We start from the raw sequence: 23020 nt of genomic DNA on the forward strand, positions 1-23020 counted from the left end.
GTGTGTGTAAAATATAAGACATTCGACGGTATTATTAACACAGTGTAATCCTTACCTGTTTGTTTTAACACATATGGACATACTCATGTTTGAATATGCATCAAACGGAATACTATGCCTACTTAACGGAATACAATGCTAACTATTTCCAGATATCAAGACGCCAGTTATATATGTCGAGGATGCCAAGATTGAAAAAGACGGCGTAACGAAGTGTGCACCGCTCTAGAAAGTGAAAGGTACATGAAAACCCACCAATCAAACAAAAAAGATTACGTCGAAGTACCACGCCAAACAATCACATGTACGTGCAAAATAAGTGCAATGAAAAACAGAAAAGAGTAAAGCCGTTTCGATACTAGTATAAGATTGCTGTAACCAAATACTGCCATTGTTGCGATACAAGAAGTAATTTGGAATACCTGACACCTGCTTAAAAGATGCATATCGGTGGATGCTTTTTTAAATGAAAGCTTAAATATTAATTGTTTATTTAATACAATGACATTTGACACGTTTTACCATAACGATACTGAAACATGTATGTGACTTTGATGTGACAAATTTTGGACGACCTTCTTTTAAACCAGTTCTGAGTTGGTCACTATATTATAATCGCAAAAAGTGAATTTGTAGAAAGATTTGTGCAAATGCAATACACAATATGATTTCAGTAGAAGTGATCAATATATACATGTACTTTTTTCTCTTTTATACATATGTGAAAACATATTATTTAAGACTGTTGTATTGAGGGAATAAAGTATTGGTTCACACAGAAAGATTATTTCGTTTGTTCCTAACATTGCCTTCTAATCGTAAGTTAATATGTCAAATGCATAACGAATTCATTCCGACCCAAATCTTTTTTTATCATGTATGTAAGTGCTGAATACAGTTGAAAATGTATGCAGAGACATCGTTGGAAGAAATGACGTAACACAGATAATGTTTTATTTTCTTAACAAAGTGAGAAACTAGCATGACATATACGGAACAAAACGTGCAATTAAGTAGCACTCATAGCAATTATATGTCAGACTTGTCTTTGTAGAAATAATAAAATAAAACAAATAAACAAAAACACATAATACATCAGCTGTACCTTTTTTGTTTGGTTCGTTTGTTTTATTTGCTGTTTAAGTCCGGCTCTGTTTACGGACTCTCTCTTGCAAATTCTACATTTAAACTCATGTGGTCCATGAATGGGGAATGGTATCCCAGTCCTCCGCTAATGTTAAATTCCTAATTACATAATTTTATACTGCAACGAAAGAATCACTTATTATCGCCCTTTAACCTTCGTCATCTGAAAAGACAGTAAAAGAAAGGTTAAAGAAAATTTCATATCAGAATAAGGTCGACACGTCATTAAATACATTTAATTAATAAAAATATTACTGAAAAGGCTGATAAACATTCTATTATCTCGTACATTAGCCACCCCACAAACCATCTTCTTTAAAATCGGTGAATTGATTCAGTTGGTCGGCAGGTTTTGTTTACAGCATTTTTATGATTCTACAGTAAAATGATTAAGAAAACACTTATATTGCACCACATAAAATGCTATAAAACTATAATATTGAGGTACACATATAAACTGTATTGTAGATGGGTAGGTATTTCGTGTCAATCTATTTTACATATGAAAGAGCTGTTGGTCATTTGGATGTCATGTTATGCTGCTTAAAGTACATATAGATGCATAACTTCAGTTAGATTAAGCGAAACAAAACCCTAGGTATTTGCCAAGATTCATAAGAGTCAAATATATACGAGAAGCAATAGCGTTATCGTGCGCAGCAAGACTTGCTCATATAGAATTGAACTTCTCGTGGCTTTCTTTCGAAATAATTTCATGTCTCCGAACTAATATGCAAGACGCCCGGTGTTTTTTTAATATGCGGATTAATGCTCCGTTTAAGATCCATAACTAATGAACGCCTCCATATTTTCAAAAATTAACACCGGATTAATGTTCACCGACATTTTTTCATACATATTTGATATAAATATTATATAGCTGAACAAAAAAATACATTAAGCCCTGTTTTCCCGGCACACGCGTTGGACATACACCTTCAAAAAAACGCTATACAAATTCCAGTACTTGTGCACTTAATAGATTGTAAATAATGACGGTTGAAATCCGAACGTGGGAATTTTTCTGGTAACCAAGAGCGACGTCAAGGTATATGAAGCCTTTCATTCATAAATGTATATATGCGTCGGGTGTCAAAACCAGAATCACCGGATGTAAAATCTATTTTTAACCTGCATATTATCCGCTGCTGTGTGCATCCGTCAATAAGTTTAAAATGGATTCCGATCCGGTAAGTAGTTAACATAACATCAGGACATAATATCCCTTCCAAAAAGGGCGGTATGCTGCTTAATAGTACATGTATATTGCAAAAACGTGAAGCTCCCCACGTATAATGTCGCAGTTTATAACAATACAAGTTATGTTTCATCTTTTGTAATGTAGCTTGAGGTTTCGTATCTTTGAAAAGTATGAAAGAGGTATACATTTAAACATAGGAAACGTTCTTTAAAACATTCATATCAATTGTAAATTCAATCACGACAGAAAGTTCGTGTATTTGGAAGTCATCTCCCGAAATGTGCTTAAAAGGAAGTCAGTTCCATAAAGAGGGGTTAAACCAATAGTTTTTGGCAATATATTAGTTATAAGAGATAAATCGGCGTCGGGAAAATGAAATAATCATGGTTTAAGTTATATTTTACCGTACACGTGCATCAATACTGTGTATTATAAGAGAAAATGATATTTGCACATCCCATTTCTCGAACGTCACGTAAGGAGACAACAGATTTGTGAACGGTTTTCCTTCAATAACTTTTTTATCCTTACGTTTACGATCTTGAAACAAAAAACCGAGGAAAGCACAAACACCGGAGAGCCGAAAGGGCGTATTCATTCAAAAGAAATATAAATGTAATTTGGCTTACCGGGCAAAAATATCCGCTACTCCTTCACGAACAACACTAAAACGACGCCATCTTCGAAGTTTTGCAACTACTTTCTCACTTAAACGCGGTAAGCTCCTGTATACGCAGGCCCCCCCCCCCCCTGATTCAAGGAATATCATTTAAAAAATCTTAGCTTAGTAACTTTCGTAATCAACATTTCAACAGTACAGGCCTTGTAGCAAATCATATATGGCTAATTCTAATAGCATCAAGTTGAATTGTCATCAAACAAGAACGGTTTGTAAACACTGGCTTTGTTTATTTCCCACCAGGGGTGAATATCACAAGTTACGTTTACATGTATAAGTTTGATTAGTCACTTTGAGGACTTAATATGAAGAACTAGTCCAAATTAAAATGGTCGATATTAATAATATATTCAACAATTTACAAATTAAGGTATCGCAATCCTAGCCAATATTAAGAAGTGAAACTCCAGCTGCTGGAGCAGTATTGAATTTTCATTAAAACAGTTAGTTGGTCCTTTATTTAAGGCAAGTGACCGATTGCCCAAACAGTACAAAACAGCACAATACAGCACAATACAAACCAACATAAACACAAAATATGAATAAAGCTGGGGTCACCGCCTTGGAACGGTCAATGCAAAGCATTGGGGGTTTAAACCTGGTTATAGAGCGCTCAACCTCACACTTGGCCCAGCAATATTCATAATACATTTAAGTGTAAATAAAATTTAACGTCATAGCATTGTAACTCAAATTAAACAATAATAAAAGGGAATTAAAACGCATTCAATTTAATTACTATTTAATTACTCAATTGCATTGAAGATACAAGAGTAACAGAGTTACAACTTTTTGACGAACGATCAAATCAAACTATTAACAATTGTCAACTACATTCCTTCTTTATAGAAAATGATTTGAGAATATAGCGTCATGGAGTTAATATCTCAGATAATCATCGCGCAAATACAGGAAGAAGCAGCAATAATGGGTGTAAAAATTCCATATTACATAGCTTAGTTGTTTATGTGACTGCTAAAAAAATAAAAATAATTAAATCAAACAAGAAACGCCTATCAGAGAGAAAATATAAATAAATGGAACGTTATAAACCCAATGACCTATGCATGTAGATTACAACTGGGAAAGTCGGTCGTATGACGTCACAAAAATCCATAATGACATAATGACGTGAACAAATTCCAGGGGCAGTACTAAATAAAAATATTAATGGGGCTGTGCTACTAATAAAACAAGTTTAGGTGATTTAATATTAAGAAGCAAATGAATAAAAATGGTAATTCCATTAAAGCAACATTATTGGAATCAAACAGTATATAGGTGTTTTGACAACTGAAGACAGAAATGATTAGATGTACGATTTGAGGCCATAAATACATAATTATTCGTATAAATCATTTTATTATCTTAAAATAACGTGTGTTTTCTCAAGTGTTTGTACATGTATATGATTTTAACTATATTTATGAGTTATATATTTACCGGACAACCTTAAAATGTTCTGTACAATAACGGGATGTTTTCCACGCTAATATATGCTGGTATCATAATATTCTTTTACAAGTAACTAGCCCATTATATGTAAGCATTAGACTCATGTTACGATTCAACCCATTTTTATGTTATTTTTTGTTAATTATCGGGCCTCATTTGTATAGAACTTTACATTTGTCAAGTTATGTAAGTTTTCAGATTTTTCTGTTTGGTGGTTATAATGGGGGTTTTAAGCAAGTTTTTGGTAGCCACATTATTCAGTGTGGTAAATGATACATATTAAGCCAAAACACGTTTAAATACGTTAAGTTTAAAGAAACTTCGATCTTCATATTTTTGTAAATTGTTATGTTTTTCTGTAAAGTTAGACTTTCGGGCCTCAGTAAATTACGCTTTTAGTCGTACGATATCGGGTGATGTGTACATGATCTATTGTATGTCTTATTTTATTGGTTAGTGAAGAAACGTTGTTCAGTTTGAGTTTTGTTCCTCGATTTTTCGGTAAACGCGGCTGGGCAGTTACACGTATACATCGACAGACTAGTTGACATACACGGACAGTTACAGCTTTGAGACTAGAGCACTAGCTGAAACGTTAGTGTCCATAACATAAGGCATTTGGGTAAGTTATTTTATTTTCAAATACATTTTTGATACTTGTTTTTGCTAGGTGAAATAAATTGTTGTTTTATTTAAATATTGCAAACTATCCTCGAGTGACCTATTTTGACGCATGTAAGCAATTAAACAAAATAAGTTTTTATAACATCATCACCTTTCATTAACCTACAATGCTTTTCTTAATGAATGCCTTCTTATGTCGTTTGAAACAAAAAGTTGACATAAATCACACCAAAAACACCACCAGATTAAAAGTTTGCTACACTATGGAAGCGGCCATGTTTTCTGAGAGTGACCTGAAATGACGCATTTGATAGGCTGCCTTGTTATGTTGTCAACATCGCATTTGATTGGCTGCCTTGTTAACATTGGAGACTGTACGCTGAAATTTAACTTACCGGTACCTAACCATGCAGACTGAACTTGTACACTGGTACCTAAAATATGTAAAACACATATTAAGTTCAAAATTTATTGTAACATTCAATACTAACAACAGTGTAAATTACATAACACTACAATATGAAGGTGCTCATTCCTCGGTGGCACAGTGGGGACATAGAAACTTATCACCCCTTCTAACAACCCTCACTTGAGTGCAAAATATCAGATGGACCCAATGTTCACATTTGTCACATTGCACCCACTTGACAAACACAACAAATGCACTGTTGTGTTCTTCAACAGGTGTGAACAGGTTACACACGCAGCATACATCAGTGTCTGAGTCATCCTGGTCACTTTCTGACATGGCACTTTGATCAACCCTTGACTTACTTGCTGATCCAGATGGTCCAGTTTGATGGTCTTGCTGGGTTGCAGATTTTTTTCTTGTGCTTAGACTGCTCATGGTCCCTCACTTTTTCAAGAACTGAATCTTCAGTGATTGCCCTACCACTGACTATAGTGCTGAGATACTTCCTTTTTATGGTTTTGCTGTCATTTGGCTTGGGTACAGCTACTTTGCCGTTAAAGAATTCCTTAGCAGTGGGTTGAGCGTCACTCTGTGGTGCTGGCATCGCAGGGCTTGAATGTAGGACCTCTGAAGGCTTGAAGTGGGATGCATCAACAACTGATGGATTGTAGGGGTGTATGCCTGTTTTTCGGAAGGATGCTTGTAGGTTGCTAGCAGAGAGTGCCTTTGCATATGCCTGACAACCCAGATTACAAACGTTGTAGCGAGTTATACTCTTCCCACAGTTTTCTCCCATGAACTGATGGCACACAGAGTTGTAGATTCGTTCGAAAGGTCCAAAGCATCCCACATCTAACGGTTGTAGCACGTGGCTGGTGTGAGCAGGCAGTATGAACAAAATCACGTTATGTTCTCTTGCCCAGTCAATTAAGCCAAGGTTTATATGAGACTTGTGGCCATCATGCAGCAGGAGAACAGGTTTGTCTGGGGAACGTTCAGGTAAGTACTTCATAAGGTGTTCTGCAATATATTTGCGAAACACGCTGCTATTGCTCCAGCCAGATTCAGACACAGTTCCATCAGCACCAATGCAACCTCCTTTCAATAATTCCGAACGCATTCTGGCCCCTGGAAAAACAAAATATGGTGGCACACTATACCCCAATGCGTTGTCACAGCCAATCACAGTGATGAGTGTTCTGGAACCAGATGTTACGGCTGGAACTTTGGTCTCAGTGGTAACTACTGATGGTGGAGTATGTGACGTGGACAGGCCCTTCTCATCTATATTGTAGACTCTTTCTGGTTTGTCCTTCAAACAATACTTATCCAGAATAGACCCTAGTTCAGTATAATATCTGGTCACTGACGCCATGTTGATCGACTTGGCCCGTTGTAATTCAAGACCACGAGGTTTCAAAACTTTAAGTTCCGTCCACCTTGACATAAAGCCACGGAACCATTTCATTGATAGAGGATGGGCTTGGTCCCGTTTTTCTAGGTAAACAGCATACTCCGAGGCCATGGTCACAACTTCAGCCCGCCCATAGCCATATCCACACTCTGCCATGGTCTTGATGTGTTCCACAAGATGGGCTTCCCCCTCGTTGGAAAACATCGGTTGTGGACCCGAATGTACACTTTCCGGATTCACTCTGCCGCACAGCCTGTGCCTCAGGGATGCTTCAGGTACCCCAAATTCTCTGGCAGTTGTTCTGATTTGGGCCCCTGTCTGTCTGATATGTTCATAGGCAGCATTCATAGAAGTGGGTGAATAACACCGGTACTTCCCTTGTGGGCCCTGGAAATAAAATTACATTTAAATAAGTTTACCACTCATCACAATATAAGTTACAATAGTAAATAATTCTGGTAGTAAATCCCCATTAAAATCCAATGAGTGGGTGTGTGCAGTGCTATTCATTTAACGCGTACACCTTACCAGAGGGCTAAAAATAACTGAATTGACGTAATCCATCACATGACAGTCACGTGATCTATGAATGAAACAAAAAAATCTTGCAGACGAACATTCGTCATTTTTATCCCACGATGAATTTAGGTGAATAAAATCATGTTCCGTTGAGATGTATTTTTGCGTTAGTAAAATCACTCAAAATTGCATTGAAATACATTGAATGCATCTATTCCTACCTTTTCATCTCTCACTTTCCACATGTTTTGCGCAAGCGATAGCAAGTACGTGTTTACTACGATTTATAGCAAAATGACGTCAGCGGAAGTCGCTTATGTATTAATACCGAGAAAAACAAAAACTGCGTCGAAATAGGTTCGCGTCATAACAGGTCATCCGACGATATAGGAATAAAGTAAATTGTTGTTTGCATTTTTACAAGTAAACGCCGAAGTTTATTTTAAATATAACATTTTGTTCTTATAGAAATAAAATAAAGTGTTGTTTGTATTTTTACAAGTAAACGCCGAAGTTGTGATTCAATTTTTTAATATTTGTCAAAAGCGGAAACTTGCATTACATGTGTAGTTGTTTGCTTGTGTACATAATCATAGGTACGCGAGATATGTATAATAATGACTTTGTTTATGTCTTTATACAATTTATTCTGTGTAGACGCTTTATGCATCAATTAATTTACCAAACCATTCGAGTTTGATTTAATTCAATATTACACATTAACGGTGGAGTATCGCATTAAACATTTAGATGTTAGTTGGTGAATTGAGTATTATGTGTACAATTTTTTGGCACATCGTGCATTTAATATATGCATTCAAGCGAGTAGCAATATTATAAGAAACTTGTGCATTTATGGAAGTATTACTATATATGTTGTTTTTGTGTTTTTTTTTTCAAACATTTTAATGCTGCATTTTTAGATTTGGATTATATTGTTACCTTCATTTCCCTCAGCCTTCTGTAATAAAAATACCAAGCATTTTAAGTGTTATGTGAACAGGCAGTTGATTAGTTAGAAAAAAGAGTAAAATTATTACTATATCATGTTCTCTTCATTTGTAATCCGAATTTAGAAAAAAATGCCTCTACCTTTGTGTACACAAACTATCAAAGGTGACAGTCAAAACCTAATTTGAGATAGCCTCACCCCTGATAGCACCCATATAGACTCAATTAGCGTCATAATATTATTTAATAATTATTTAATTACCAATCTTTACTTCAGATATGGTAAATATGCGGTAGAAAGTTAAATAGTGGTCAGCTTAGAAATATTTATTTATGGCTATTGTCACGTTTTTTTATGCCCTCGGATCGAAAGATCGGGGGTATATTGTTTTTGGCCTGTCTGTCTGTCATTCATTCATTGTGTGTGTATAATTAGCCCAATGGGCTGCTGAGAGTTGCAATGCGCGCTCTCTCTCTCTTGTCCATGGGTGCAAAATGTTATCAACAATGCAAGGGTTAAGGAACACTGAAACTGCAAGAACTTATTAACGTTTACCTGTCTAAACCACAAACTCATCCAAATGGTACCATTAAAGCAAGAAATATTTGTTTTTTATTGACTAGGTTTTTTTCTTCGTATGCTGTATCCACCATATTGGAAAATTGACCCAATATTGGTTAGGTCGCAGAACACCAATATTTTGCACGTCGGGTTGCCATTCAGGTAAATTCAACATGTTTATGAAGTTTATTCATTATTTTCCTCAATTTGTCTCAAACAACGTCTGTTTAGTTATGCGCAGGAAATCTGTGCGCAGATTCGCTCTTGTCTTTATGAACGAGTGAATATGGACTCCCAGAGCTGCCATAGCAAAAATTATCAAAGGCTCTGGGAGTCCGTTTATATGGACTATAATTTAAATAAGGTCAAATTTTATTCAAACAGAACTAAAATTGTAGATATAAGGATTGTCTTTCATCCAAACAAAATAAATGCGTCTACCTGAGGGTGAACTTTGCAGCGAAAAGACTTGTACATCACATGGAAGAAGTGAACTGTAGATAAATAAACAAACTATTAGTGTAATGCATCTTTGTGAAAATGGTATTGAACATGGATTGGTAACTGACGACATTTAAATAAGTAAAAACTGCCAATAAGTAACTAACTATTTGAGAATCGCGAACATAGCTGTTCTGAAAAATAAGTGACAAACTATTTGAGAATCACGAACATAAGTGTTCTGAAAAAAAAAAGTGGATTGTAACCTTGATATCGACATGTGCTATTTTTCATTACTTTCCTGTCGCACAGAATCGCAAAACTCAGCGATTTTTAGTACAATTTTAACGTAAGTTACTCCTTCAAAACATTAAAATTATAATTGACAAGTGTCACCCTAAAATATCATATAACAACAGACGAAATTACAAACTCACCGACTGTCGCCAGTCATGGAAAAATCATGAACATGACTTTCTTACAGTCGTGTTCATTGGAGAATATTTGTGATATAAACCAATCATATCGGATGACACATGTAAAGTTGTTATTTTGTAACGGTCGATAAAACGCTTTCATTACAAGGTAAACACTTGTTGTTTGTGAAAAACAATCGTCTGCGTGACAAAACAGGCGCAGTTTTCAAAGTGGTAAGCAAATGGTTAATCTGTCAACTGTATAGTGTACCAAACAAAAGTTGAACATGCTGTTGTTAAAATTTTTTTATTACGTTATTTAAAGCCTTGAAAAGATCAGAAGCCGAAAGATTAAGATAAATAAAAGCGGGAAACTTTAGGATTTGCATTATAATTTATATCATATGCAGCATATTTTATCATGATTTTCTTTTTCCCTCAAAGCCAAGGAACCTTTACTAGTTGTAATCTCAATATTTTGTTAATCTCCCATCAATATACGTTCAACCTTAGTAAATATAATACTGGAAACACTTGTATCCTCATTTTTATTTTGCAAAACCACAACAACACTTAGTTCCCAATTTATTTAAGTCAAACGTCGCGATTTTCCCAATCCAAAGGGACCCGGCCCCATTCCCAAAACGGTGAAAAAACACTGGCCAATACTATGAGAATAAGGGATAAGTTTTTTTTGACTTTAGCCTTAAGTTAAGGTTCGGGAACTTAAGATCGAGATCTAAATTATTTTGTTTGGAAACCTTCCATTGGGAATGTTTATTAGCTCCTATGTGGGAGAAATAAATACTTTTTATGTTCGGGGAGCATATAGTTGCCTATTTGTCCTTCCTTCCGTCACACTTTTGTTACAGTTCTCATAGTGCCTTCAATATTTTACCGATCTCTTACACATTTGGTATGTAGATACCTTGCATGGACCTCAACCTTTTGATGAGGTCACTGGGGTCAAGGTCACCGAGGCTAATAGATTTTTATCACACATTTGATACAGTTTCTTATAGCACCTTCAATATTTTACTGATCCCTTACATATTTGGCAGGTAGGTACCTTGCATTGACCTCTACCTTTTGATGAGGTTTGAGGTCACTGGGGTCAAGACTGAAGGTCACCAAGGCTAATAATAGATTTTCCATCACACTTATGTTACAGTTTCTCATGGCACTTTCAAATTTTTAACCATTTTTTTTTTAAATATTTGGCATGTAGGTACCTTGCATAGACCTCTACCTTTTGATGAGGTTTGAAGTCACTGGGGTCAAGGTCACCGAGGCTAAAAGATTTTCTCAAGGTCAAACAAGGGGAGCATCCATCGTTTTCAACAATACTTGTTTCCGTTGGGAATGGGTCCATTTAGCGGACCCGATTTTGAATGAGAAAAAAACACTGTTGGCCCGCCTCATGGTATCGTGACACAGGCTACTCTGGGATGACACTTAACAGCACATGCATAAAGCCCTATTTTACAAGAATGCTGCTAAACTTGAATATAGACTGTAAAATCTATGTAAGCCTCTCTGATCGCCAATGGTGATTGAATCTTTCAACTGGTGATTCAAGTTGAAAAGGTAAAAGAAGATGGTTATTGTATTTTTTTTATTGAATTCCCCACGTTTGCGCAGTAGACCCAACATGGGTTGATAATAGATAATCTACTGTGTATGCTGTCAGAGGCATCATGAACATTTTTCAGGTAACACTCCCATTGCCAAACTGTGATTTTCACCATCCAATCACAAGCAATAATACTTTAATCGGCGGGGTGAAATGTGGGTTTACTGGAGCTCGATTGATCATTGTTGGCTCGTGTACTACTTACATGTACCCCGGGTACTTTGAGTCACAGTAATTATACTAAAACATACCCGGGAATTTTAATGCTAAATCGGTTGTTGTCGGCAATTTTTTTATAAATTAATTATGTTCCCATTTATGTGAATTTTCTGTTAAATGGCTCCTACATCATCATACTCAAAAAAGCATGTTGATGCAGTTTTTTTTAAATAGAAGTTTGTTTAAGATAAACAATATAGTTTTACGGTAAACGGTAGGGCGTTTTACAACATTGGATTTTGTGCGGGAATACAATAAGTACTCCGGGTACATGTAAGTAGTACCCCAGCAGACAATGACCAATCGAGCTTTACTGGCCTCATATTATTTTGTATGGGTTTAAGTCCAGAATCAAGCATTTATTGCAGATTGATAAACAAGGAATCACAGCTTTATAAGAATGATGTATAATTGAATGGTTATTAAAACAGTACATTCATGACTGTGTTGGGTATCGCCATCACACCTTTTTAACATAAAGAATTACTGAAAATAATTGTTTTTAAGTTACATGCAAATACCGGGGTTGTGAGCTATTATTTACTTCTAGAGAGTAAGTTGAGAAATCAATACCCGTTAACAACTTTATGCAGTAAAGAATGAATTCCAGTACATGTATACTTGATCATGTCAATTTACTGTATAGATGCTGCCACATCTAAAATTAACACCATTCACTATACATGTATGCCATTTAAAACCTGTGTTGTAAGCGCCTAAAATTGTTGCTGTCAGTGTGTGTTTTTGTTCAAAATTTGGGCCGGATAATTGGCCCCGTTCCCAATTTACGAAAGTATATATTTTATGTTGGCAAAACAACACCACTGATTTTCCAACTTTGGTCAAAATGCAGCATATTTCCCAATCCAAAGCAAACCTGCCACATTCCCAAAGTGGTTAAAAAACACTGTCATCTGTCAAGTTCCAAACATGAAAAACGTGCGAATTGCAGGTAAGCAAACCATGTGCTGTAACTTATTATATAGAAGTGCAACACACATATAGTATTTAGAATGAAAAATTTACTTTGGAATTAATGCACACAAAACAACAAATTGAAACTATAGAAAAAATACCTAAATTTCTAACAAATAAATTGCAGTATTTGTATATTTAAAGAGCCAAAAAGTATCGGACTAATGTTGCTTGATAAGTACAATGTCAAATATTGGTGAGAGGGGGCAGATAGGACCTACTAAAGACGAGACCTACACCAGTAAAAACTGGAGTGTCTAAAAACAATACTACGGACGGCTCTGACATTGTATTCAGTCACTGTTGATACATGACAATGAATAAAAATGACATAAATGAAATGAAATTTCATGTGAAACATATTTTATTTAAATGTGCCTATGTGGTTTTATTGATTGTTGATGCCAAAAAATTATGTTATTTTGCATTTTTTGTTAGTCTCTCACACACAAAACGTCATACGTAAAGCAAATAATGTTATTATGTGGGTCGTCATGACGCCGAAATTTGGCTTTTTATCCTAAGCGCCAACCTAGAACATTATTTTTTCTCTTTACTTCATAGTCTTTTCAATTCGAGGATGATAGAATGAAGTTATACAGTAAAATTGATCTTTGCTTCCAGGACCACAGTGACATACACCATGGAGGATTCCTTGTTAAAACAACTTGCAGTGTCCTTAAGCAAGCTCCAGGCTTCTCATGAAAAAGGAAGCAACATTAATCAAGATGTCTTCAACAGTTCTGTTCTAAGTTATATCAGAGCAGATGGCTCAATAGAAATTGAAAGATACAAGAAGTTGAAGGATGTTTTCAATTTTAAATCACCACTTATTATTGCATGTAAAAATAATGGATTTTGGCAAGCAGTTGAACGACCCAATGAAATTGATCACTCACCAGATCGAGTACATACCAGGAAGAAAAGCAGTAGGCATTCATCAACTGATAAAAACAGTATAGGTGTATGTGGATCACCATTAAAACTTGATATTATTGCTGATTTGTCAGTGTTTGAAGACGATGAAGGCAGTATGGTGAATGCGTCCAGCAAAAGAAAATCTGTTGACTTTGGCTTGCCACTGGCTACTGTTAGAAAACTGATGTTCCTTTTTTCATCTCTTGCTTCAAATTCAAAAAATGTCTTTGAATCAGAGAAAGCAGAATTTCCAACCATACTGGCTTTGTGTGATGGACAGAACATTCGAGGTGTTTCTGCAATTGCTCTAAAGCCTATTGTTGATGATCAGAACAATTTTCTTGGTCTGAAGATAACTGATTCCGTCTCAAAACCTCCAGCAGAAAAAGCAGTTCATGCAAAGATGCTGCCAAACTTTTCGAACACAGTGGAAATTACATGTCAAGCTAAATATGACATACATGTTATGGCTGATTTTTCGCTTGAAAATGCAAGCTTCATTCAACTTGAATTGAATTGGAAGATAATTCCAGGCCAGTCTTTCCTCATGCTACACGAGCCCCCACTACAAGCAAAAACAGTTGCTCGAATAAGAAACTATCTTGGAAACCCAGAAAGTCGTCTTTCTGCTATGTATCAGGTGGGTGTGACATTTTGCCAGTTCCAAATGATTGACATTATTGTTGTAAAATATACAATAATCAATTTGTAACTATTGGTGAGTCTCGGAAAAGATCTAAGATCTGATCACAAATGGTACAGGTTACTGCTGAAATGGGGAGCGTGGAAAGACTACAGTAGAAGGTATCTGATAAGGCCAAAAAACATTTAGGTTCGTTTTGGGTCGCCTGACTGTGTCTCCCGAATATGCACCGCCCCTCAACATTTTATTGTGGTCGCCAAAAAAACCCATTTTTTTTTCATGTTCATTTGTTTCGTTCATATACATGTAATATGTTATATAAAGCAAACAAAACATATATATGCATGCATTTTTTCCCAAGAGACCAGAAACGGACCTATTTTTCATTTTGGCTTAATTTGCTTAAGTGATTTTAAATTTTTAGTGTTACTTTTCAATTCATATCAGATACTGGTATTGGTAACATTGCGTTTGACTTCATTTAAACAAACAATTTACCTATCTATAGGAACTGGAAGTATTAAGAACAGTGATTGAGGGATTGGAGACTACTGAAGTGAACTGGATTGGTACCAATGAGCAGCCTCTTGTTGAGGACGTGAAGAAGCTTGTGGAACAGGTATGGCAGTGATCAGAATTACCTAGCAAAGGCCTTTCACCAGTTGGTGAGCCTGGCTCCGGGAAATATAGCCTTAAAGCAGGTGTGTAAGGTGTTACCCCAGATTAGCCTGTGCAGTTTGTCTTAATGCATGTGTGTTTAGTGAATACAGGCTAATTGTTTTAAGTTTCTAATGAATTTATACGAACATTTTATTTCATAATTATCAAACAAAGTTTGTAACCATAGTTTGTATGATTTTGTCCTGCTGTGTCAATATTTGTTGATAAAGAATCCCAGTTTGGTAAATTTTGTCGATACAAAATTCCCAAATGTGTCATTTTATCGATTGCAAAAATCAAAATTTGACCAGACTCGTTTTCCCAAAATGGCCAGAAAAATCTGTGAACTCTTTAGCTGACTCGTATATTACCCATTGTTTATGAAACTTAGTCAGAACATTTATCCCAATTATATCTCAGCAGAGTTCAAAACTGGATCACATGATGTAAGAACTAGTACAGCAGTGCAAATTAATGAACAAAATTTGAACACTCTAAAGGCTGAAACTTCTTGCTGAGCAAATTGTTGAGAACATTTATCCCAATTATATCATGGCCAAGATCAAAACTGAGTCATGCGGGATCCAAAACTTTGGTCTCCAGGTCAAATTGAAGAATAATCTTGTGACCACACATGATGTCAATTTTGTGTGCGCGTTTTTGAAATGAAATACTCAAAACATTTGTTCAAATTCAGTCTCTTCAAAGTGATATATGGTTCTGGTCTATTAAAAAACATTACCATCATAAGGCAGGGCTGTTTTGTTTATAAACATTATAAAAATTATGTTAACCCCCTTATTATAAAACTTCCGCAGAACTAAAATGTAATGTTATCATATCTGATTTCGGAAATTATTGAGGTTTGTTTCAAAACATGACTGTGAGGTGTTTGGGCCATTTTCCTCATAAGTCTTTAGAGATTCCTTGTGAATAGAGATTCTATTTGAAAACTGTCTGCTCATTACAGTTAAGCTAACAGGGGTCTCAGGTGTTAAGTCATTCATATAATTAATTCTTTATTAGTGTGAAATGTTTTATAGGACTATGATCCAGGTAACATGAATAATATTTGAGCCTTATTCTGAAAAACAGGGCTTAATGCATGTGCATAAACTATCGTCCCACATTAGCCTGTGCAGTCCACACAGGTGATGAAGAACAATACTTTCCGCTTTTATGGAATTTTTAATTTAAAGGAAGTATTTTCTATATGAAAATCAAGTCTAGGCCGAAAGTGTCATCCCTATAAGCATGTGTAGACTGCAAAGGCTATTCTGGGAAAACACTTTACGCACGTGCATCAGACCCCATTTTTGCCAGATAGGCTGATATTTAATCATTTAGAAATTTGACACAGATTTATAAAAGCATGCATATTTTCCAGCTCAAGCTAGGAAGTGATATTGTAGACATCCGCCATGGGGAGACAACTCGCGCTACTGATGATGACGGCGAGGCTATCAACCTTGACATGGTTGAAGAACGAAAGGACCTCGATTTTACTGATCTTCTGTGGAAGGTACATGTGAATATAAGCTAATCTCAATGTAACAGTGTTTGTATATACCTGTTTGCTGGGATATTCTTTGCAGAGATATGTTTCTTTGAATCTAGGCCAAGTTTGATGGTTACATCATGGTACATGTGTTCTTTGTGTCACAACCAGTTTTCTGTTTATCATAACAAAACTTTATAAGAATGTTGATTTCAATTGGTGGAAGTACCAGATGTTATTTTTAAGTATGGCACACTGCATTTTGCAGAGTAAGGTACACTTTGCCTTATGCAATTGATTTAATTAATTAATATGAAGCTTTATGTCTTTGTGTGTAAGTGAACAACGAAATTAAGAGACTATTCTTACTATTACTTAAGGTTTGAACCTGCTTGAAATGAGCCTTTGCAGTGAAATTTTCATCTTTAATGATTGTTCATTGTTGTTAAAATGTGAGTTTGTATTAAAGGTCAGATATTGCTCGTTTTGAAATCCTAGTTATAAGCTTGAGGTGTTGGGGACAGATAGGCGTGGCATCAGACAGGTTGCTTCCGTTCAATAACTTTGTTTGCCTAAATTTAATTTTTGCTTAGAAGAGACTTTCTTTAAAAGAAAAATATCGCAAAGACAGAGAGCGTCGTCTCTGATCAGCATGTGTGGACGGCACAGACTAATCTGGGACTACACTCTATGCATATGCATTAAACCCTTTGTTCACTGAGTATGGCCCATATCTGTTTGCATCCATTTACTGTAGTTACAAGGCATAAATAGAAATGTGGCACATCTTGATAATAAAGGTGCTGCTTTATGACTGGTTAATTTTGAAAATTGAATGTCATAGTTATTAATGAAATTGCAACTTCAAACTTGTTAAAAAAAAATCGTAAATGTTGCTTAATCGCTGACAAACTAGTTTGGTAAGACAGGAAAGAAATAAAAGGATGTGTTACAGTGTTAATTATCTCCTAATCCAGCTCTATAAGTTGTACCTTAGAAAATATAATATTCAAATCACTTTTAGTATCAATGATTTCACAGCATAAAATCATCAACATATATTTCCCAATTTTAGTCAAAAGAACAGGATATTTCCCAAGACAAAAGGACCCGGCCCCATTCCCATAATGGTGAAAACATACTGTGCTATGGTGACTTTGTGGATATTCATATTGTCACCTTTGTTAAACAACAAGATATATATTGATGCTTCCTTAGCACTTGTTTTCAGTGATGTTTAATATTTTGTTGTTTTTCCAGATTTTACAAGGATGTACATCATACATGGAGCTCATTGAAACACTGAAGTACATAGTTGGAGAATTGCGAAAAGGCGATTTACAGCCATTCATTCACAGCTACAACAACACCACCGTTGGACAAATGGTGAAGGATTCCTATAGGGGCCAGCTGAGAGACCCGGTCCTGACAGGATTGGGCCCCCTGCAGTATATGGCTGAGATGGGGGTGCAGAAGTTGACCCGAGACTACGTCCACATGTTCTTGTCAAAGAATCTCGCCAACATGGGCATGCTGGATTTCTTCCTGAAAGGAAATCTGGAGTTAGAGGAGAAGCTGAACAGGCTGCGCAGGCTACAGGACACTCTGGAGACAGTCATGATGTTGAATAACAACCTTACCCTGCCCCATGAGAGCCTCGCCAAGTGCTGCAGAGAAATGTTGAAGTTCTACGAGACCAATCAGATAAGCTCCTCCCACAGTTTTACTTTCAGCGTTCCAAGCGCCTACATCAGGAATGTGTTTGATAAGTTTGCACCCACGGAATGGTCAGTGTGGAGTCAGAAAAAGGTGGGCTCATTCTTTGCGGAGAGACTGGCCTATCACTTCACCGCGGAGCAGGCGTTTGATTGGGTGCAGATGGAGGTGGATGCTGGAAGGTCGACCAGCACAGGGGATGAAGAGGAACCCAGCTACTTCCTTACCATTCTTAGAGACAGTGTGAGCATTCTTGCCTGAGTGACCATTCTTAGAGACAGTGTGAGCATTCTGGCCTGAGTGACCATTCTTAGAGACAGTTTAAGCATTCAGGCCTGACTGGCCATTCTTAGAGACAGTGTGAGCAATTTGGCCTGAGTGATCATTCTTAGAGACAGTGTAAGCATTTGGTATGATTGTAAACTTAATTCTGGGTACACATAATTTAGTTACATTGGTACTGGTACTGTGTAGTGTTTGTGCTTGATATGGTCAATATTGCTGAGTTACTATTGCATATACATGTATAAACATCTGTCATGAAAGTTTTTAATAGTTTTCCTATATTTATCAAATTGGTCCTATATAGGCCTTGAGCATAATTGGTGCTGATTACTTTTGTTTTCTTTGGTATGGTTAAATGCATAGGTGGTAAGCGTGTGGCTATGATATTATTTAGTGAAAACATCATTTTGAATGATAAATAATCATGTTATAACGAAAAATCTACTTTTCTTGAGAAATAAAATTCACTATCAAATTTATATAGAACAAGGTATTCAACTGGAAATCGCCCGAAAACAGGGTGCATCACTTTGAACAGTTATTACTTCATCAATTTTGCAGCCATTTTCACGAGCTTGGTCTTATTCAACGCATAAATGAATTTCCTTAGTGTTTCCTGGTTTTATGCTGTTTGCACATAGCCATTTTCACTTTGCTTCCGACAGGGAAAATGTTAATATCATAGCCACATGCTAACCACCTGTGGTATAATGTCAACAAGCATTTAATAATAATTGAGCTCTCAACATGTTTAATTTTTTTCTGGTATGAATAAATTGTTTTTACTTTAAATCTATATTTACTGACTGCCACTTGAGAAGAAAATTCACCGTTTATTGGTTTTTGACAAATCCTGATATCCACTAAGTCTTCTTTGTTTACTAATTTTGTGTTAAATTCTAAAACATGTTCACCATTAATGCTCTTATCAACTTATATGAGCCTTGTTATGGAAAAACTGGGCTATGTGCGTAAATTGTCATCCCAGATTAGCCAGTGCAGTCCGCAGAGACTAGTCTGGACAGTACTTTCAGCCTTGACTGGACTTTTAAACGAATATTTTCATAATATCCCAGGGCTATAGATAACAAGCGTCTTTGCGTTATTACGCATTTAAAATAACCAAAAACGTAATTAAATTGAAAATAAAGCGTACAAAAACGCAAATACAAATTTAATAACGTAATTCCCGTAAAAAACCTTACGTCACGAAACGCAATTCATACGAACATCGGGCGTATTTTTTACACTGGTTATTTTCCGTACACAAATGTACCGGATATTTTATATGCCGTCCTATGCAGAAAAGAAGGCAGTCTTTCCAGCGGTTATCAATCTTTAGGGGTATTATTGTAATAATTCGTAGACCCGTCCGATTTCTACTTTCATTTTCAAGGTATTCAACTCAAAATGACCCGAAAATGGGGTGCATCACTTTGAACAGCCATAACTTCATCAATTGTGCAGCGATTTTCACAAACTCGGTCTTATTCAACGCAAAAAATTAATGAACTTTGATAAAAAAAATCAGTAATTGTCTGTTGTTCTGTACAGGTACCTTTTGGAATTCCATTTGTATAAATAATATAGTAACTTTAGTAGATTTTTATTATATTATATATGTCATTCCCTAAATTACCCAATTGAATTGAAAAAACGGGGTTGAAAAACGCAATTAAGCTCAAAAGTAGAGGATGAAGTATTTTGCTAAAATTCTATTGAATTTACAAAATCCTATTGTTGTCAAAAACAGGGGGTAAATTACCCAATATACCCCAAAAGTTATCTAAAGCCCTAATATCCCAAGTGTTGTCTCTGATTAGTCTATACAATCATGACAGATTAATCTGGGACGACAATTTACACACATGCATAACGCCCAGAGCAAGGCTAATATTGATTTCATTTGGAACAAGTCTGTAAAAGAGATCCTTTTGATCAGTAAACACCTAGATTAAAAAGGAATATCCTTATTTTTTCATCATATTTCTTTACATATCCCACATGATTGTTTCAGTATGTAGATCATAACTCACAAGGAGTATGTAGCATTGTGAACAATTGCTTAAATTACAATCATTGTGCCACTTAAAGAAACGTTGAGTAATACTGTATTGCTATTGATTTGTATACCCTTTTTTGATTGTTTGGCAATATTCATGTGACCAAACATGCCTTGTTATAGCTTTTATGAGGTAATGTTCCTGTTACAGTCACACTTAAATTATTATGCCCCCCTTCGAAGAAGAGGGGGTATATTGTTTTGCACATGTCGGTAGGTCGGTCCGTCCACCAAATGGTTTACGGATGGTAACTCAAGAGCGCTTAGGCCTAGCATCATGAAACTTCATAGGTACATTGATCCTGACTGGCAGATGACCCCTATTGATTATCAAGTCACTAGGTCAAAGGTCACAGTGACTCGAAACAGTAAAATTGTTTGCGGATGATAACTCAAGAATGCTAACGCCTAGGATCATGAAACTTCATAGGTACATTGATCATGGCCGGCAGATGACCCCTATTGATTTACAGGTCAGTAGGTCGAAGGTCAAGGTCACAGTGACTCGAAACATAATTATTTCCGGATGAAAACTCAAGAACGCTTACGCCTAGGATCATGAAAATTCATACGTATATTGATCATGACAGACAGATGACCCCTATTGATTTTCAAGTCGCTAGGTCAAGGTCACAGTGACTCGAAACAGTATAATGGTTTCCGGATGATAACTCAAGAACGTTTACGCCTAGGATCATGAAACTTCATAGGTTCATTGATCGTGACTGGCAGATGAGCCCTATTGATTTTCAGATCACTAGGTCAAAGGTCAGGGTCACGGTGACTCAAAACAGAAATGGTTCAAGAATGCTTATTCCTAGGATCATGAAACTTCATAGGTTCATTGATCGTGGCTGGCAGATGACCTCTATTGATTTTCAGGTCAAAGGTCAAGGTCGCGGTTTCTGACAATGGTAAAATGATTTCTGTATGATAACTCAAAAATGCATACGCCTAGTATCATAAAACTTCATAGGAACATTGATCATGACTGGCAGATGACCCCTATTGATTTTCAGGTCACTAGGTCAAAGTTCAAGGTCACAGTGACTTGAAGCAGTAAAATGATGATAACTCAAGAACGCTTCAGTCTGGGATCAGGAAAGTTCATAGGGACATTGGTCATGACTCACAGATGACCCCTTGATATGTCACGAAGTGACATGGTGAGCTTATGTGACAGTGTGATGTCCGGCGTCCGATGTGCGTGCGTGTGTCCGTCAACAATTTGTTTGTGCAGACAGAGGTCACAGTTTGCATCCAATCTTTATGAAATTTGGTCAGAATGTATATTGATGAAATCTGGGTTGGGATTGTATTTGGGTCATCTGGGGTTAAAAACTAGGTCACTAAGTCAAATAATAGGAAAACCTTGTGTAGACAATAGAGGTCACAGTTTTCATCCAATCTTAATGAAATTTGGTCAGAGTGTTTATCTTGATGAAATCTGGGTTGGGATTGTATTTGGGTCATCTGGGGTCAAACTAGGTCACTAGGTCAATTCATAGGAAATACATGTGTAGACAATAGAGGTCACAGTTTTCATCCAATCTTTATAAAATTTAGTCAGAATGTTTATCTTGATAAAATCTGGGTTGGGAATTGTATTTAGGTCATCTGGAGTCAAAAATCAGGTCACTAGGTCAAATAATAGAACAACCTTGTGTAGACAATAGAGGTTAAAGTTTTCATCTAATCTTTATGAAATTTGGTCAGACTGTTTATCTTGAAAATCTGGGTTCGGAATGTATTTGGGTCATATGGGGTCAAAAACAAGGTCACTAGGTCAAATAATATAAAAAATTTGTGTAGTCAATAGAGATCACAGTTTTCATCCAATCTTTATTAAATTTGGTCAGAATGTTTATCTTGATAAAATCTGGATTGGGATTGTATTTGGGTCATCTGGTGTCAGAAAATTGGTAACTAGGTCAAGTCATAGAAAAACCTTGTGTAGACAATAGAGGTCATAGTCTTCATCTGATCTTAATGAAATATGGTCAGAATGTTTGTCTTGGTAAAATCTGGGTTGGGATTGACTTTGGGTCATCTGGTGTCAAAAACTAGGTCAAATCATAGAAAAACCTTGTGTAGACAATAGAGGTCATAGTTTTCATCTGATCTTAATGAAATATGGTCAGAATGTCTATCTTGATAATATCTGATTTTGGATCGTATATTGGTCATCTGGGGTCAAAAATCAGGTCACTGGGCCAATTCTAGTAAAACCTTGTGTAGATGAAAGAGGTCTCAGTTTTCATCACGTCTTAATGAAATTTTGTCAAAATGTATTAATTAATGAAATCTGGCTTGCGATTGTATGTGGGTCTGATAGAATTTAAGTTGACGCAGCAAGGTTAGTCAGGTGGGCGATTCAGGGCCATAATGGCCCTCTTGTTTTCTTTTTAAAATTTTATTCTTGATGTTTTACTGGAGCTTGTCATATCTGATGTCAATATTTATCAATACAAAGCATTTAATGACAAACTTCAAAATCTGTGAAAAGGCCCCTTTAATAGTAAATATGTAAGTGTATATCATGTATACAAAATTGTACCTATGTTTATAATTAAAACATGTTTAAAGCTCAT

The 23020-nt window shown here is 36.1% G+C and overlaps 2 protein-coding genes across 2 annotated transcripts; one reads left to right on the top strand and one right to left on the bottom strand.

Annotated features, from left to right (window-relative positions):
• The first annotated feature begins 5037 nt into the window (after window positions 1-5037).
• Window positions 5038-20920, top strand: LOC127877996 (protein zwilch homolog). The gene is made up of 5 exons (XM_052424347.1): window positions 5038-5103; window positions 13272-14205; window positions 14717-14827; window positions 16256-16390; window positions 17627-20920. The coding sequence occupies exons 2-5, from the start codon at window positions 13291-13293 to the stop codon at window positions 18341-18343; spliced, it is 1878 nt and encodes a 625-aa protein (XP_052280307.1). The 5' UTR covers window positions 5038-5103; window positions 13272-13290; the 3' UTR covers window positions 18344-20920.
• On the bottom strand, window positions 5876-7279 carry LOC127878693 (uncharacterized). Its single transcript, XM_052425222.1, has one exon. The coding sequence runs from the start codon at window positions 7277-7279 to the stop codon at window positions 5876-5878; it is 1404 nt and encodes a 467-aa protein (XP_052281182.1).
• Window positions 20921-23020: the final 2100 nt, after the last annotated feature.

The sequence above is a fragment of the Dreissena polymorpha genome, chromosome 4, assembly GCF_020536995.1.
Source record: "Dreissena polymorpha isolate Duluth1 chromosome 4, UMN_Dpol_1.0, whole genome shotgun sequence".
Taxonomy (NCBI): Eukaryota; Metazoa; Mollusca; class Bivalvia; order Myida; family Dreissenidae; genus Dreissena; species Dreissena polymorpha.

Coding starts and splice junctions, on each gene's coding strand:
- LOC127877996 (XM_052424347.1), top strand. CDS start 13,291: ATGGAGGATTCCTTGTTAAAACAACTTGCAGTGTCCTTAAGCAAGCTC. Junction 14,206..14,716: donor GTCTTTCTGCTATGTATCAG/GTGGGTGTGACA, acceptor ACCTATCTATAG/GAACTGGAAGTATTAAGAAC. Junction 16,391..17,626: donor TTACTGATCTTCTGTGGAAG/GTACATGTGAAT, acceptor TTGTTTTTCCAG/ATTTTACAAGGATGTACATC.
- LOC127878693 (XM_052425222.1), bottom strand. CDS start 7,279: ATGAATGCTGCCTATGAACATATCAGACAGACAGGGGCCCAAATCAGA.